Here is a 19,286-nt window from a genome sequence, read left to right on the forward strand (position 1 = left end):
CCTAGCTGAGATACTGGGTGCCTCATCCATCTCCTACACTGGCACTGATCACCTGAGGTCAGTGACTGTGTGAGGGCTTGCAGGTCTGAGCGCAACCCGAGGAACCCCGATTCTGTCCCTGGAGCAGCTTCTCCGTGAGAGTCGCCAATGTCTCAATGGAGGAGGTAGCGCACTCGGCCATGAGAGCCAACGCAGTGCTCATGCTCTGTATGGTCTCCTCCACAATGGAGACAGCAGCGCGCAGAACCTGATGGATCTCCGCCAAATCGTCACCGCACATCCCACTGGACGTCCAGCATCTGCCGCCTAATGGATGACTCCAGAGGCTCATTATCTGCCTTTGAGTGAGCATCTGGTCGCCAGCGGTCCTCCAACTGCCGGCGCCCTGGGCACTCACTGCCTCTGCCTCCATCTCAAGCGAGTGTGAAGTGCCCTCACCAATGTGCACTGACATTTTAGCCGCCAATCTAATGCCCGCCGAGGTGCTGGTATCTGCGCTAGTGCCTGCTTTAGAGAATGGGTGTGACGCAGGTGCAAGTGAAGTCCGGTGGTCCTCCGGCATCAGGGGTGGCCCTTCGGGGTCCAGAGAGCGAGTGCATGCTGGCAAACCTAAAAGGGAGAAGAAGGACATGTCATTAGTTAAAGTCACCATGCTGTCACTGAGCATGCCAGGCACCCTGGTGAGACAGTGGAGATCTGCATTACGGTGCCATCGTCTTTCAATACTTAAGGGGGCTCCAGGTTCCAGGCTCATATCAATGAAGAGACTACACTAGAATGGTTGCACAATCTGAAACTCTCACCTCTGTGCACTGCACGCTTACCTTTGTCTGACACCCCCGCCTCTCCACCCCCGGTTGCATGTGGAGCGTGCCAGCTCTCGAGCTCGAGGGCGTCCTGCTCAAACCTGCTGAGCAGCAGGAGGTTGGGTGGGCCTCCACCTTTACGGGCCCTCTCTGCTTGGTGATGGCTTGTCTTCTCTTGAAAGAACAGAGGAGCATTGATTAGTCCACACTCTACTTGCAGCGCCATTACAGCCTGGCCAACCCCAGCTGAGGAACGCCTCGCTGTCGTGGCCCTCGAGCCACAAGGCACTCAGTCCAAGCAGTCAGGGATCACCCCCTTGGCCAGCTCCGGCGTCATTGACAGTTGGCACTCAGACTCTAACACCCCTGAGGTCGATGGGGGGATGGCCACACCTTAACATTTCTGCACACTGACCCATGCCAACACGGTACTCACCCTTCCTGAGCCCAGCAGGTCATTGAACCGCTTCCGGCACTGCACCCATGTGCATTGCACCACGTCATGGCTACTCACTACCGGTGCCACCTTCTCCCATGCCCTCTTTCTGAGGTGCAGTGGCCTCCTCCTCCAAACTCTGGGGACAAGGGTGTCCCTCCTGGCGGCCACCTCCTCCGGCAAGACCGTGAGGCACTCATCAGAAAAGTGGGGGGAGGGGGGTACGAGTGCCCACCCGACCTGCCCTCCCACCCACACTCAACTCCATCCGGACATCTTTCCGTGGAAGCCTTCCTGGGGCTGCCTGGACCATTTTTAAATGAGCCCACTGGTCGCCATTAGTCCCGGCGGCCGACAGGCCCCTGCCCCCGCTCGGCCTTTGCCGACCAGTGAAGTGCTGCGTTTTACACTGAGTGGACCTTAATTGGCCTGCCAGCGTGAAATCACGGCCGAGGGCCGATTGCAGGCCACTCCCAGTCCCGCTGACCGTGCCCACCCACCAACCTCAAAATTCTGCCCAGTGTTCCTTCAAGTAGATCAGCAGGTAACGTGGGAGGAAAGTCCAAGACAGAATAATCAAATGTTGCTCTGGCCGGAGTAGGCTTGGTGATCGGAAAGACTTTTTCTCCTTCAGACTTGATGTTGGAAGGCAACTCAGATCAGGGTTATAAAAAATCAAGCTATGAAGATGGATGAATATTCTGAAGCCTTGCTGCATTATCTTTGGGTATCAGTACTTATACAGAATATTCCCTTGGATGATTAAGTGGGTCCATTATGTTCTTTGAGTTGCGTGTATGTATATTAAGGAGGAATGGACATGATGGACCAAATAGGCTTTTCTCTTTCCATGCTGTCTTATTTTATTATCTCCATTCTGTTAACATGTTACTAAATCAGACCAAATGCAGCATCACACTACTATTAAAAAAAAAATTCAGCCAATGATAGTGACCCACCGCTTCTTAGTTATTAGTTTGGCTGATGCTAGAGATATCTGGGAGAAGAAGTGGTAACATATCCGTGTTAAAGTAGTAGACGATTGAACTTAACCGGTATTATCTCCTTTTTCAGAGGAAGACCCCAGCGGTGGAGTTAAAGTGGACACTTTGTGTAAACATGCTGGCTGTAACAAGGTGTGTTGCGCATTCTATTCCCTTTATTCAAGTGAAGAGCTTGGTTCATATTTTTTTCTCCTCTTTGATCAGGGCATTCTCCCCACACCACTCCGCCTGACTAAGACTTCAGGTAGGTGACCTGCACGCCAGGTCTCTGCCATACACTTCTGGAGGTGGTGGTCTAGGCAATAGACCGAGTGGCAACTATTTCTCCACTGCTATTCTTTTCTTGTGGCAAAATGTCTGGCATTTGCTTGGGCATGAATCTACAACCTGCCAGTCCATGGGCCTCACCTCTTACCACCCTCTTGGGCAGACATATGGTGGTTATGGAAACAATAACATGGTGGTTGTCCTACTAGACTAGTAATCCAGAGGCCTGAACAGCTGCTCTGGAGAAATGAGTTCATATCACACCAGAGCAGCTGGGGGAATTTGAATGCAATTAATTAAATAAATCTGGAATTAAAGTGAAAATCTAGTATCAGTAATGGTGAATATGTAACTACATTGGCATAAAAACCCATCTGGTTCGCAGACATCTTTTAGGGAAGAAAATCTGCTGTCTTTATCAAGTCTGGCCTGTGTGTAATTCCAGATCCATGGAAATGTGGCTGACTCTTAAATGTCCTCTGAAATGGCATAACAAGCCACTCAGTTGAATGCAAGAAGGCAGCTTATCATCACCTTCTCAGGGAAAATTAGGGAAGGGCAATAATTGCTGGTCTTAACAGCAATACCCACATCCCATGAATAGGTTAAAAAAAACTTGCACTTATATTGTGCATTTAATGTTTTAAAGCATCATCAGAGTATTATCAAATCGAGTTTGACACTGAGCCACATAAAGAGACATTAAGATAGGTTACCAAAGAGGTAGGTTTAACAAGCATTTTGAAGGAAGACAGAGAGGAAGAGATGCTGAGAGATTTTAGGATGAGATAGCGGAGCTTGAGGCCTGCCTATTATGGGTCATTGAAATACCAACACAAGGAAAGATCCAGGACAAGCCACATTCCCATAACTTTATCAGGTGCTTCCATTGGTACTCATATTTTATTTTTCCCTGACAGACATTTCATGGGGCAGAGAGCAATCTGGAGACATGCAGCTTTCATCCTGGAATACCCATCTTCCATGAAGGGTAAGTTTTTAAAACAATAACATACAACTCATCCAATTACGTCATTAAAGTTTACCGGGTTACATTTCTATGGGCATTATCAGTCCTCCAATATCTTGCCTGAATGGCTATTCTTGATGTGTAAGACAGTAAATGCTATCAGATTATTTGACTGTGGAGGGCATCACAGCCAGGGCTAATCCCATTCTTTCCCAATGCCCACATATTCATTTGACAGCAGAAGTCGATGGATAGCAATCAGAAGTGAGAGCTTTTGCTGATTTTCACCCCCCCAGCCCAGGAACATGAAGGCCAATTGTACTGCCCATCCATCCATCTCAACTGAGATTGACTAACTCAGTAAAGGCTCTGGTTAGAACTTGGGATCTTCCTGATCCATGTGGATTGCTACTATGTGGTGTAATTACCTACTGAGCCATTGGGATCTCCCATCCCTTCCCCTATTTTTTCTCTAATATGTTCCCACTTGTGTATTTTTGCAGGTATGTCAATGTCTGGCAGAAAAAATTCCGAACTATAATATTGAAAACTACGAGTAAAAAGCATAAACAAAGGCTAATGGGTAAATTTATCATTCCCAGAATTCAGTTGCACCTGAAGGTAGTGTGAGTTGGGGAATTAGGGGCGAAATTTTCCATTTTTGAAACTAAGTGCTGTGGCGGTGGGGTTCCGCGCCGTGTTTCCCGCTATCAGAATGGTGGGGAATCACGCCCGATTATGCACTCAGAAGCCAATTAATTATGAACAAATGAGTATCTCTCCGAATCACATGGCGGGTTGGCAACTGATTTGTCTGCCCCGCCATTATCTAATGGCTTTGAAGATCCAGGTGCCTTGTTTAAATGCCACCCGAGCACACACATTCCACTCTCTCCAGCTCAGCTGTCTTGCAGGAGACCTGTAGGGATGTCGGCGCACCAGAAGAAGAAGGAGGCTGCTCCAAAGTTTAGCCCTGACTCCCTCGAGGCATTGGTACGAGGAGTACACCAACACGGGATGTGCTTTACCTGAAGGATGGGCTCCAGGAGGCACACCAGCCTCACCTTTCTGGCCTTGGAGGCCATAGCAAGTTAGGTCAGCGCTACTGGCAACCGCCCCCTCAGTGCCATCCAGCGCAAGAAGAGGATGAATGATCTCATCCGCTCCACCAGGATAAGTTAACCTTCAGCTCACTCCAATCTCACACTCCCATAATGACATAATGCACTCAAAGGGTTACTCTCTTCAGGGATCGCACGTAACATTAGCGGAGGACACACATCACCACTAATTGTCTCACATCACCTCCAACTCATCTCTCATGCTGCTCACACTCTATCCTCAGCCCTTTCTGGCTTAACACACACAGGAGGCATGCATGTTTCCCAACCACTGCTCCATCCCTTCTGATCACATTTCTTCCATTCGTCTTCATGCAGGCCAAACTGGCCCACAACAGGAGGGAAAGATCCCAGACCGGAGGAGGGACAGCCGACATAAAGGAGCTCACTAAATTCGAGGAGGATGCCGCTGAGCTGGCTGGGGAGGACAGGGATCGCGCCTGTGGAGAAGGTGGGATTGGATTCTCCCTGCAACCTTGCATAGATGAGACCTCCATGAGTTGATCACCTCCTGACATTCATAGTGAGTGACATGCAATCTTGTATTGTGCCTGCTCATGAACTAAATCTGCCTTCTCTCTCTTACAGGCATCAGCAGGTTCAGGCAGAGGAGGAGGGCAAACATAAACCCCAGCCCCCAGACCACACAGAGGATGAAGCTGAGGAACAACCAAAGAAGACCCATCACTGTGTTCACCTGCTAGGTTAGGCTCAGGGTCACTTTCTGGAGAACACCTCGCTGACACATCTCCATAGCAGTCGGAAGCAATGACGGCCCAGGACTCTGGAACTCGGAAGACTGCTGGAGATCAGACACCCGCTGAATCTGACTCAGATGCTGAGCCTCTGCAAGTGACCACCGACACAATGCTGGAAATGCAGCAACAGGCAGCAGGACGCCAGGCAGAGATGTGAGAGTCACCCAGCAGGCGAGAGGGAAGGATGGAGGAGTCCCTCTGCATTCTGTCTGATGTTGTGGCTCCAACATGCAAACGCCTCAAGGTCATTTTGGGAAGGGTGGCAACCGCCTTGGAGACCTTGGTCCAGCAGGTTTTGCCAGATTTGCGCTTGGACTTGCACTCCATCGCTATAGGCATTAGTGGGATCCATCAGTGGCTAGGCAAGGGCGGGGGCAGGGCACTTCCTCCAAGTGCCCCTTCTCCTCATGGAGTCAGGGTGGGGCCCTCAGGTACCTACAGGGAAGAAGAGCATCAGCCGGACACCACTGGAGCCTCCGCACAGGACACTCCAAGGGAGTCCAGCTGCTTACAATCCTCTCTGCCTGTGACCCCATCTACTTCAGCTGGTCAGGGCTGGGAGGCTGCATCTGCCTCTGGGCACAAGACCCTTATCAGGCCAGGGACCTCAAGGCCTCGGGCCACCAGAGGACAACCGCTGAGGCCATCATAGACAGCAGGGTGTAGCAGTTAACAGGCTGCCTCCACTTCTGCTGCGGATGTTGGGGGTGCACCCAGACATAGCTGTCGGGTTAGGAAAATTAAGAAATATTAACATCACTTCTGGGTCACAGGTGCTCATCACTGTAAAAATGATGCACTTTTGTAAATACATTTGATTTCACTGAGAATGGTTTGTTTATTTGAAGGCATCGTGCGTATTCATATATGTGCCCTCTTATTGTGAGGGTGAGCCCACCTCCCTTTGTGAGCATCATATTCATGTGGTGTGAACCTCAGTCAAGATAGGTACTAGACCATTGTGTGATGTCAGGGAGATGTGTCAAAATCTTTATTGGGAGTGAATGCTGAATGAAATTGAAGAATGAAATTGTTTGTGAGACAACATTGTGTGAGAGCTGCTCAGCAACTGAAGGGATAGGTGCCGTTGTGCCTCCTAAGTGGCAGTGCCAAAGCATAAGACCTGAAGAGATGATGATAGCTCCAACCATGCACTCGTCTCACTGTCCGCTGTAGTTTCTCATTAAGGTGGCCATGACTGCATCAAGTTCTTTGACACAACGTTTGCGCTGGTGTGTCGAATTTCACTCCGTAGAGCACATGGATACAGGGTTCACCACTGACCTTTCCAGAGATCATGGCCTGGTGAATCATGAAGTAATGTAGAACCTGCTGTCGATGTGACTGGCTTTAAATCCCTTTCTGAGCAATGGAATGGCAATAAGGGACAGGAGGAATGTGGCTGTCTCCCATTGCCTGCACCTTACTTCTCCTGAAATCTTGTGGCTATTAATGTGTCATGTGCATGTCTTCCACGATATGCTTCTTCCATGGCCTCATCATGTGGAAGCGGAACCTCATCTCCCTCTTTAGGTTCCTGTCCCTCCTGATCTTCATCGTTTGCGGCGCTCTCAGCCTCCTCCATTTCTCCCTTTGAAGTGCCAGGTTGTGAAGGGCGCAACAGACCGCTACTATGCAGGAGACCCTATCTGGAGTGTACTGTAGAGCCCCACCTGAGCGGTCCACACATCAGAAGCATATCTTCAGGATGCCAGTGGTCTGTTTGATTATGGATCGTGTGGAGCTATGCGCTTCATTGAAACTCTCCTCCGAGACACTCTGAGGCTGATGCACAGGTGTCATGCGCCATCGTTTGAGCAGTTACCCCTTATCCCCAAGCAGCCATCCCTGTACTGGCTGAGGCCCTTTGAATATGTGAGGCACCTCGAATATGTGAGTGGGTCAGGATATATGAGTCAGTGTAACTCCCGGGGTAACTGGCACAGACATACATTATGTGCTTCCGATGATCATACGCCAGTTGATCCTTTGTGGTTGATGAACAATATTTAAGAGTCAACCACATTGCTATGGGTCTGGAGTCACACGTAGGCCAGACCAGATAAGGACGGCAGATTTCCTTCCCTAAAGGGCATTAGTGAACCAGAGGGGTTATTAGGACAATCGGCAATGATTTTGTGGTCATCATCAGACTTTCAATTCCAGATTTTTATTGAATTCAAATTTCACCATCTGCATTACTCTAGAATACCAGTTCAGTGACAATACCACAATGCCACCACCTCACCCTGCACTCTAGGGAAGCCTGAGATAGCTGCAAAATCATTACGTCTAGCAGCCTGGCTAACTTCATCAACTGTGAACCTCACATAATGATGAGCCTTTGTAGGGCATCTTCACCTTCTTAATGAATTTATGTGTGGCAGCCTGAGAGATGCCCACACAGGTCCCATATGGATCCCTGGAGCTATCCGCCGGCAAAGAAATTGAGTGTGTCGGTGATCTTCAGGGCCACAGGCAGAGGATGTCCTCCCAGTCCATGGGGCATTAGATCCTCCCGCAGAATCAGATCCACTACCTGTCTGGACAAACGCAGACATGTGCGGCATTGTCTTGGTTGAGCGAGTTGCCTTCGTGGTACGGGTCTCATCCTCTGCTTATTGCTGGGGCTCCCCGGACCCTAAACCTCAGGTGAGGCCTCCTCCCGAAGCTGCACTCGGTGGTGCCAGGCCCATCTACTCCTCCTCCATTCCATGAGCACCATCAAGAAGGCAGCATTGAGCCCAGGATCCTCCTCCTGTCTGGAATGATGGATATAATAGAGTAATGAATCATGAGGAAAGTTAGTCAAGCTCCCAGCCGCAAACAATATGCCACTATCATGGCATTGAGCTGTGTCTGGGCTACTAACCTTGTCGCTGATACAGCCTCGTAGCTAAGGCACAAACTCACAGAGCGAGGTGACCAAGATGCCAACCCTGACACTTAACATCTGAATTGCATGGAGTTTGGAAAAGGTTTGGACGTCTTAATGACATGTGCCACCTTACCAAACACACTCCTCCAATCTCAGAAATGGCATACTGATTAAATATTAGTTGCGCATGAGTTATGACTGGATGCTCTTTGGCCCATTGTGCATGCCAGTTGGAGAAATCACGTTAGAGGCTTTCATTGATGATCTGCCATAAATGCAGCAGCTGTGTCTCCTTAACGGTTGTCTGCATTTCCAATTTTCACATTCCTGTATGTTAATATTGAAATGGAGTGACTATTTTGCGAGGCGAATGACTCCTGCAGTCTATCTTTAAAGCGCTATGAATGGCAGTGGCTCCAATGGAACCTTCTCAAGAAGATCTTCAACTTTTACCTCAGCTCTGACTTCATTTCACTGTTTTTAATGCAAGCATGTTGCGGCTGTCCCTAGTGCAGCCCTGGGCTCCTCCCATGCTGACTCCAACCCCTCCCGACCAGATTCTTTCCCAGTTTCGATTCTTGACTGCATTATAACTTCCACTGGACAAAATGGTGGTGCTCGGATACTACTTTGAGACCAGCTTCGGCGCTCACTCCATGACTGTCACTGACTCTCCAATCTTCCTGGAACTCCACGGTGTGCAGATAGAGATGTCTCCCCCAAAAATCCTAGATCCGATAGTTATTGTGGTCAATATTCCAACCCTCTCAGCTGAACCCTTAACTGTAGATGCCCGAATGCCCACTGTGGACCTCACCCCTCCCGCTGCTGGAGATGGGCTTTCAGTGTTGCACTCACCTCAAATTCACAAGGGAAATAAGAGTCACCAGCTGCATGCCACTTATATACAAACATGTTTCAGACCGGTCTAATTTCCCACTGACGTGGAGCTATTTTGGGAGGGGCCACATGATTCCGGCGAGCAGCGTACTTAATGAGCATTCAAGAGGTGGTAATGCATGCAAATGGGGTTGGCGCCATGGATCAGTGGGAAACCCAACCTGCCATCAGCCCGCCATGAAAATGGTGAGGGGAAAATTCCTGTCTTCCCGCCGGCAGGTTTCTGATTTTTGGCCTCTTGCCAGATTTTCTGGTCCCACTTGCCATGAAACCTGCTGTGAGCTGGAGCTCCACCCCCAGGACTACAACATTCCTCCAGGGTGCAGTTCAATACCAGGGAAATGGTATCATCACATTTATCCATAAATCTCACTACTTAAAATGGCCACAACAGGTGACATGGTAGCACAGTGTATCAGAGCACTAGGAGGTGACAACTTTGTCATGGTATTGTAGAAGGTGATGACCTGGGCAAGCGCTTCTGAATAGGAATGGAGGAAGGGACTATTGAAGAGAGTCACTGTATGAAAATAAGGATGAATATTGGGGTGATTCACTGCAAGAAGAGAAGGAAGGACCAGTATTCAGTGTTCAGTACATTCTGTGACTCCTCAGATAGTATGTCCATATGCAGAAGGATGTGGACAGCTCACCTCTTGACTCCCCAAAATCTGTCCACCATCTACAAGGCACAAGTCAGGAGTGTGATGGAATACTCCCCACTTGCCTGGATGACTGCAGCTCCAACAACACTCAAGAAGCTCAAAACCATCCAGGACAAAGCAGCTCGTTTCATTGGCACCCCATCGACCACCTTAAATATTCACTCCCCTCACCACCAGTGCACAGTGGCAAGAGTATGTAACACCGACAAGATGCACTGCAGCAGCTCATCTAGCCTCCTTCGACAGCACCTTCCAAACCCGTGACCTCTACCAACCAGAAGGACAAAAGCAGCAGATGCAAGGGAACACCAGCACCTTCAAGTTCCTTTCGAAGCCAATCACCATCCTGACTTGGAACTGTATCACCGTTCCTTCACTGTTGCTGGGTCAAAATCCTGGAACTCCCTTCCTAGGAGTACTGTGGGTGTACCTACACCACATAGACTGTAGCGGTTCAAGAAGGCAACTCACCACCACCTTTTTAAGATCAGTTAGGGCTGGGCAACAAATGGTGGCCCAGCCAGCGGAGCCCACATCCCATAAGAGAAAAAAATTAAAAAATTAAATTCAGGAGTGTGATGGAATACTCTTTACTTGCTTGGATGAATGCAGATCTAATAACACTCAAGAAGTTTGACACCATCCAGGACAAAACAGCTCACTTGATTGGCACTCCATCCACCACCTTAAATATTGACCCCTGCACCACCGATGCTCAGTGGCAGCAGTGTGTGTCATCTACAAGATACACTGCAGCAACTCGCCAAGTCTCCTTCGACAGCATCTTCCAAACTGGTGACCGGTACCACCAAAAAGGATAAGGGCAGCAGACACATGGGAACATCACCACCTGCAAGTTCCCCTCCAAGCCACACACCATCCTGACTTGGAACTATATCACTGCTCCCTCACTGTCATTGGTTCAAAATCCTGCAACTCCCTCCCTAATAGCACCTACACCAGATGAACTGCAGTGGCTCAGGAAGGCAGCTCGCCACCAACTTCTCAAGGGCAATACTCACCTCCTATCAAAGAATAAAAGACTGGATACTGCAGAGAATTGGTGAGGGAAGGGGCATCAGAGTGAAAATCTTTATAAGGATGGAACATCTGGGAGAGCATCACTGCTGGCAGAAAGGGTGGAACACAAGGGAAATACTGCAAGGAGAGAGGGAGTTAACACCAGAGAGACAGTCAGTGCAACGATGGAGGCAGAGAACATGGAGTCAGTAACAGCAGGGAGGGGCAGACAGTGTCAGCTACTCTCACAGACCTGCTATCAGTTAGTCACAGGACAGCATTGCACTTCGGAATAGAGCATGGAAAGCTATGGAAAGGAAATTGAAAGACAATTTATATATTTGGCCGGAATATTGCTGTTGGCATGCAAGGGTGGGCCCGACACACCGATGCGTAAAATGACGCACGATGACGTCGGGCATGTGTCCCGATGTCATCGCACGTTATTTCGATATTTCGTTTGGCTGCGCGCCCGCTGAACTGTCAACGGCCTATTAAGGCCATTAAAAAAGCAATGAAAGTAATTAATCACATTTCCCATCCAACCTTAAGGTTGGCGGGTAGGCAAAGAGCCCAAGTGGCCTTTGTGTTTTTCAGGAAACCTCATCCACGGGTGGAATGAGATTTCCTGAAGGGGTAATAAAATAGTTAAATTTTGCACAATTCACAAACATGTCCCAGCTCATGTGACACTGTCACATGATGGGACATGTTTAAATAAATTTTAACTTCCTTTATTCAAAAGTTTCATTATGAATTTAATCTCCCTGAGGCAGCTCCGTGCCTCAGGGAGATTCCTGCGCTCTTTCGGTGCACATGCGTGAAAGAGCACAGGCCCTGACTCTCCCTCCACCCCCTGCCCGCACAGGTAGCGCTGAGCGCTACGGAAACTCTTTCGAGTTACCAACAGTCACAGATTGCAACTTCTTTCGAGTACAATCACAGTTCTTGGTTTTTCCGGGAGTGGGACATGAACCCACAACCCTCTGATTCAAAGGCGAGGGTGCTATGAACTGAGCCACAGCTGACACCTCCTGAGCGCTACGGAATGTGCATTACGCTGGGCGGGCCTTAATTGGCTCGCTCATGTAAAACAGTGGCGTGCAGCCAATCACGGGCGGCGATGGGCTCTGCGCCCGCCCAGCCCGCCCGAAATAGGTAAGATTCAGCCCTTTGAATTCTTCAGTTAAAACAAGCTGTCTGTTGTTTTGTAGTAAAAGAAACTTAGAAGAGGCTTCAGACTTTGGAAAAATATTGTGGAGACTTTTAGGCCACTACAGTGCTCCTCAAAATCTTTCAGTAATTGGATGAATAACTGTTTAGTAATGAGATTGAGAGACAAATGTGAAGAATAGAAATGTTTTGAAAGGAATGCAACTGTTCAATACAATGCAGGATGTAACAGACATTTTGGAGTTTTGCCTGATTTAAACTTTCAGGGCAGGGAGTAAATTTGCTGAGCCTTTTATCTCAGGAGATTAAATGTCAAACTGAGAGAGGAGCAGGCTTGATGGACCAAAAATAATTTCTCTTTCTTTGTTTTTATTTTATAATAGAATGAAGTATTGGAGTTGCTGCAAGATAAAGACCACAGAGTTTGAAGATTTCCTTGAACAGCCTGGCTGTGCCAAAGGCAAGCATCTTTGGATCAAGAAAGAAGTGGTAAGTGCCACGTGGGATCCTATCTTGTCCGCTGTGATAAAATGAGCCTGTCCGGATAAAAATAAAATCCTGTTTTGGCAAATTTAGAGCTGCAGTTTGAATCTGGTTTGCTGGACACTTTTACAGTAGCCTATTATTGATCTAATATCCACATGCCAGCATGAGATAAAGGAGTTTCAAAGATAATGAAATGAGAGATAATTTAAACCAAAGGGATATTGTAAAGATAATCACAGATAATCACATTACTACAGGAATTACTTCCAGCTCCCTATGATGGAGAATTCGTTGTGCATAAAACCCTGAAAATGTCCATTCTACTTGCTCCCAAAAGAGGGATGAGCCAGAAAGTGACATAGGAAGGATTTGGGAAGTGCACTCCCCCGTGTTAAACTGAACTATGCAGGTTAGGAAGGATCTAGATGTGATTCCCAGCGTGTGCTGGCTAATCTGATCTCCACCAGGGCAGCAGGCAGTACAATCAACTTCAGTTCTAATGGAGGGAAAAATCAGACAAGGGACTGCATTTTACGTACCCCTCCACCGGGTGTGTTTTGGGCGTGGGGGAAATGCACCCCACCACCTTCCCGCCAACCCCCAAGCTCACCCTCATAATACAGAGGGTGGGCAGGTGCCAAAATCGGCAGCCGTCCACCATATTCAAATAAGTAATCAAGGGTCAATTAGAATGGTTATCAAGCTATTGGAACCTGCTTATACGCTGCCCACGCTGTAAAATATTTGGCATGGGCAGTTATGCAGGAGCGGGTAGCCCAATTTTTAAAAAAAGTTCTTCAAAGGGCAGGAATGAAAGGGGGTGGTTTCACTCTTTGGAGGCTTCCCTTTGCCCCCTAAGACCAAACCCTCCCTTGCTTCCTACCCACCCACGGCCTTAAACTCACCCCCTCCCTGACTTACCCAAACCCTCCCTGCCCAAGACCCAGACTTAACTGCTCCGGGGATCCATGGGCCTTCTTCCTGCTTCTCCTGCAGTCCCGACAGCGGCCAGTGACATGCTCTTGGCACTGCCGGGACTGATGGAGCTGCTGGCCAATCAGACTCGCCGGCAGCTCCAGCGGTTGGGACTTCCCACCCAGTGAGAGGCGAAGTCCCACTTGGCCCTCGTTTAGCCTCCCCACAGCGCTTTTTGGCTGCTAGGCGGGTCAGCGTGGAGCATGTCAGCTCCACACTGACTTTGCTTCCGAGCAGTGGGGGGATGTTATTCAGCCCAAGGTTCCCATTTCTGGCTGTTATCCAGTGAGTATATCAGTGAGTCAGTGCCAGGTAGTGTATTTCACACTGAGCCTGCAGGAATCCATCTGTATTAATTCAGCAGCAGAGGCTTGACTTGGGATATTGGCCTGTCCATTAGTTAGTATGAGTTGTGGGTTTTGTGCACATGGTAGCCCTTCACCACCCCTTCCATACATACTGAATAGTAACAAACAGAGAGATGGTGCAATGTGATATGGCGGCAAAATTAACTCTGTCCACTCTCTCTCCAGTTTCCACACAAATTCTACAAACCACTAAAACAATTACTGTAGTCAGATTTTTAGGATACAGGGGTGAAATTTTCTGGACTTAGTACCGACAAGAATGGTAGGACCAACTGAGGGTCAGCAACCCATTTGACTAATTAGCGGAATTTTCCAGAGCCACAGCATTAGCCTCCTGCCTCCAGGTTCCCCAGGTAATCAGGGAGGGTGGGTGGGTTGACACACCCATTCTGTCAAAGGAAGGATTTCTAATTAAGAGGACCCCAGCATGGGTTACAAAGGCTCATCAGCACTTGCATTTTTGGGGCTCCAGCAACTATTGGATTGGATAGGAGACCTGGGAAAGCTGCTCCCTGGGTTTCTCACTCTTACCTGGAGGTCCTGCTGAGGGATCTGAGATACTGCAGTGAGGTGTTGCTTCTTCTCTTGAGGTGCAAGGTGGGGCTGCATAAGTTACTCCAATGCAGTGCTGAAGGCATGCAGCAGGGAGGTGCAGCTGAAGATGAGTGAAGTACTAGAGAGGCAAAGTGTCTCCCAAAAAGTTGGCAATCACCTGTCAAGCAGTGATTGCACTCTCACAGTGAAGAAGTAGTTTGCACAGCAGCCTCTCACCTGACCATGACCGCAGCTCTTCAGTTTCACTAATCAAAGCCTTCCCAGCCTGCCAGTTTCACTAAAGAAACTTGTCCACCTGTGCATTCACCTCACTGACCCTGGCAAAATGCTGACAGGTTGGGAAACAGGTCCCCTCACTGTGAAATCCAGAATTGAGAGTTAAAACAGTTAATTGGCTTTTAAACTATCTTAAAATTAGCTTCCTGACAGATCGAGGGGGATTCCCCACTCGCCTTCAATCCCACCCTGATGAAACCTGGAAGAGGGCAGGATGATGTCATGATCCTGAACAAGTGTCACTTATAGAGAATTTAACTTCCAGCATGCACTCAAACCTGCCTCCCCTTGCCTGGGAAAATTCATCCCCAAAATGTCACCAGCAGAATTAATGTTTAGTGCGTGAAATTCAACTCAATATTGAATCATGGATCATACAGTATAAAGTGAACATACTCGTATTGCCATAGCTGTGTGATAGTTACTTTGTTGTATCTTCAAGAATTTGAGACAACCATTTCCTTGAATCGGAAACTGAACTGAACAGTTGGCATAAATGTGGATTTTTCACACACTAATACTTACCATGCCCCTATCTTACTGTTTTAGGATAAAAAACTGGTTGGCTGCCGGCATGACTGGCACCAGACTGGCAACGTTGTGGTCATCACAATCTATGCAAAAACCTCTAACCCAGAGCTCAGCTATGTAGATGCTAACCGTACAATGGTAAGTGCAACATCATTTAAACCCCAGAATTTAAAAACCTTTAACAAACATAGACAGAAAAATCAAAGAATCCTGAACAAATCAGAATTTTTATTTATTTTTGGGAAACTTGAGTGAAAGCTTTTAACCATAAAAGATACATCATAAAGGAGGTTTTGGTGAATATTGGATGCTGCTTTAAGAAGCTTAGCTCCAGTTATTTTGGAGAATGTGCAATGATAACAATGAGTTAATGCTTGGTAAGTTCAAGGCCATGGAAGGTAGATCTTTAGGACAGATTTAACCTGGGTTACATCAGTGCATCACCTATTTGGAACTCGGAGAAACAGTGTGTAAAGTGGCCATGTCTCACCAGAGATATAGGGCTGGATTTTACTGCCTCTCCCGGCATGTTTGAAGGCCAGGGGGCTCATAAAATGCAGTGTGTGGCCTGCCTGCTGCCTTCCTGTCCACCCCTGACCTATTTACCACTTTATTGGTTGGGTGGGGGGGGATGGTGGAGGGGTCAGGCTGCCTGCTCACCCTTGGGCCTATTGAGGCCCTTAAGCAGCCAATTAATGGCCACTTAAGTACCTTATCCTATGCTCGCCACCATTTTACCTGTGGCAGGGGAGGCCTATGCCAAGCAAGTACCCTGGCAGGTTTTACTGGGTGAGCTGGTGTCAGGCAAGGTGGGGCTCTCCTTTGAGGGATCCCCTGTGCCCACTGGAAGCATAACTCCCCAAGGTCATACCACACCCCCCATTTAACCCTCCTCCCTGGCCTGTCAAACCCAGCACCACTTCCCTCAACCCCTAGCTGGGGTCTGCCAGCCAGCCCCTGCCAATACCCTGGACTTACCTAAAATCCATACCTCCTCTTCTTTGGGGACCTACTGTAGTCCCAGCAGTGACCACCGCTCGAACCTGGCACTGCTGGGACTACAAACTGCTGGTCAATCGGATTGGCCGGCAGTTCTCTAAGGCGAAATTTCCTCCACAGATGTTAAGGGGGTGCGGGGAAGTCTCACCCTGAGCCAATTACGCCTCTCCATGCATAAAATGGCGGCAGGGAAACTGGCTTTTTTGTGGTTGTGCTCCCAGCTGACTTTTCAGTTGGGGAGGGGGTGGGGAATACTGCACTCCGTAAAATCCAGCCCATAATTTAAGGATTGTGTCAGTTCTTGGTACCAGACCTGAGCCAGCCTTTTCTTAGATTTAAACAAAGATCTCTGATCCTCAAGCAGCTATAACTTGTAATGTTATGAAAGTGGATGGGAACATTCCACTTCTAGCATTGTAAAAAGCATAATAAAGGTTATCATACCCGGACTGCCTTGGTACTTTTAAATTGTAGTTTTGTACCAGGCTGAAGTCACAGACATTAAACATTATCTCAGCTTCTCCCTCCATGGAAGCTGCCAGACCTGCTGAATGTTTCCAGCATTTTCTGTTTTTATTTTAGATTTCCAGCAACCGTAGTACTTTGCTTTTGTAGTTAAATTAGTTGTGATGCAAAGCCCCATTTTCCCATTGGGAAAATGTTTCACATCTCTCACTTTGGTGTAGATATCTCGGCAAGTACTTCCTGAGTACAAGTTATGCATCAAAGCACATTCAAAATCTCCTTGTATTGGATTTAAAACCTCTAATATAGTTGCAGTTAGAAAGAGAAAATTGATGACCACAGTATTTATAAGATTTGTTCTTTGTATTTTACAGTTGACTATTCACATCATGTTTGAACGGGATAAAATTTTTCACAAAGTATTAAATCTATGGGGTGTAAGTATTCTTTCTGGTTTTTTTTCCAGTTTTCTCTCTTGTCTCTAAAAGGTGTTAAGTTTCACTGGGATGTGTCCTGCCAATACTTCCCCATTACCCAGCAATGGCTATATTTTATATCTGAATCTAGACAGCAGTGTCAGCCAGTCGTAGCACCTCTACTGGTACTTAGCTGAGATTAGCTATAAATACAAGCCAGGGGATTGAATCTGGGACAGTGCAGGTGTTTAGGACTCACTTCCATGGTGGCCAGTCACTCAGCATTTTTTAAAATTTATTCTTTCATGAGATGAGGGCATCGCTGGCTAGGCCAGCATTTGTTGCCAATCCCTAATTGCCCTTGAGAAGATGGCGGTGAGCCACCGTCTTGAATTGCTACAGTCCATGTGGTGTTTGTACACCAACCATGCTGTTAGGAAGGGATTTCCAGGGTTTTGACCCAGTGACAGAGGTTGCGGGTTTGGAAGGTGCTGTCGAAGGAGACTTGATGAGCTGTTGCAGTGCGTCTTGTAAACAGTAAACACTGCTGCCACTGTACATCAGAGGTGGAGGGAGTGAATGTTTAAGGCGGTGAATGGAGTACCAATCAAGCAGGCTGTTTTGTCCTGGATGGTGATGAGCTTCTTGAGTATTGTTAGAACTGCTGTCAACTGCATGCCCATGCCAATCTAGTGCTCTGAACATGCTGTGTTTGCTAGTTCTTAGGTTATCTGCATCCTACTTGTGGTATTGGAATCCACCCTCCTTACCTTCTTTCCTGGCTGCTGATTTTACCTTGGGCTTCTACCTGTTCATTGTTCTCATCCCACTCTGCCAATTTGCTATCAGCAACACACTGGGAAATGCATTCGTTTATAAAACAATGAAAATTAAATGACTGCAGTCTCATCATTTAAGAGCCTTCTTTTTCGTTCAAACCTTTGATGACACCTCCTAATAGCTCTTTTGGCTCAGTGTCAAATTTTGTCCTTCTAATTACACTTCTATGAGTGCCTTGGGATATTTTTTATGTTAAACGTGCTATTTAAATGAAAATTCTTGCTGCTTCTGCTAATTTAATGAAGAAATTAATTCAAAATGATCCTACACCTTTACTTATAGGATACTCCTCTGTCTTCTACTTTAAGTACATTAAAGCTCAGTAACTAATAGTACAAAGCAGGATTTCAACACATTTTATTTGCAGTTGTTGAGTACATTTTAGTGTCGTGATGTCTTTGCAACTAAATTAGGATTTGTTTCAGTATGTGTGAAATCCTAATAATGTGTCTGAACCAGGGACACACAAAGATGCTAGCAATGTAAGGGTTAATTGAGAAAAATAGCAAAAATTATAGCTGTCTAACACTATTAATAATTGATGCAGGAAAGTTCTTCTAAATGGATTAATACAAGTACAAACTAAGTTAGGTCAGTGTTGAATTGTAACTGGTCAATAGAGGGTGCCCTTATCACATGCTGTACAATGCAAGTAAAGGTTCCTAAAATAGCCATATTTTTATGAGAAAACTTTTGGCAATTGGTGCATTTTGAGAAAAATCTTCACTATGTCACTTGGCATTACTCTGTGGTGCAACAGGCCTGAGGGTATCCACTGAGCAGGGCCGTCACTGGGATTGTAGCCCTTGGCAAAAATGAGTAATCCTGATTTAAATGAATTCCTTCCTCAGGTCGTTGATGTAGAGAAAAGCTTTGTCAATATGGGCCCAACGAAAGTGGAAATCAGTCTTAAAAAAATGGATCCTGTGACCTGGGCCAAACTTGAACTGCCACCTCACAAAGTTGAAAAGAAGGAAGAGAAAGAAAAGAATGGAAAAGAAGAGAAAGATAAAGAAAGTAAACCTTTAACCCAGGAGAAAAAAGAAATCTTTGAGGGAGATGAACCACCCGCTCTAGAGGATGATGAATCTGATGACAGTTTAGGACTTTCTGATACCGATGAGGAATTTGATTGATAATTCATTTGATGTCGGGTAGCAGTGTTCAAGACTTCACAATATGAATAGTGAAAGATTGCTATTGTGCAATTTGACTTATCTGATGAGGTCTAATAGATTACTTTATGGTGACTGACTTATATTTAAGAATTTTTGGAACTTAATTTGCAGTGTGGACCATCGTGTGACACATCAAATACCTGCAGATTAAAATGTAAAACACCATAGATTGAAAATAAATGATCATTCGATGATAGTA

General features: G+C 47.0%; 1 protein-coding gene across 1 annotated transcript in view; it reads left to right on the plus strand.

The window, feature by feature from the left end:
• LOC144683864 (cysteine and histidine-rich domain-containing protein 1-like) overlaps nucleotides 1-19,286 on the plus strand; it is a 42,806-nt gene extending 23,520 nt beyond the window's left edge. Inside the window, exons 6-11 of the mRNA XM_078547376.1 lie at nucleotides 2,317-2,378; nucleotides 3,434-3,504; nucleotides 12,382-12,487; nucleotides 15,208-15,327; nucleotides 17,028-17,090; nucleotides 18,761-19,286. Coding sequence (XP_078403502.1) covers nucleotides 2,317-2,378; nucleotides 3,434-3,504; nucleotides 12,382-12,487; nucleotides 15,208-15,327; nucleotides 17,028-17,090; nucleotides 18,761-19,045 — 707 coding nt within the window. The 3' untranslated portion in view covers nucleotides 19,046-19,286. The remainder of the gene's footprint in view (nucleotides 1-2,316; nucleotides 2,379-3,433; nucleotides 3,505-12,381; nucleotides 12,488-15,207; nucleotides 15,328-17,027; nucleotides 17,091-18,760) is intronic.

This window comes from Cetorhinus maximus, chromosome 8 (assembly GCF_964194155.1).
Source record: "Cetorhinus maximus chromosome 8, sCetMax3.hap1.1, whole genome shotgun sequence".
Lineage (NCBI taxonomy): Eukaryota > Metazoa > Chordata > Chondrichthyes > Lamniformes > Cetorhinidae > Cetorhinus > Cetorhinus maximus.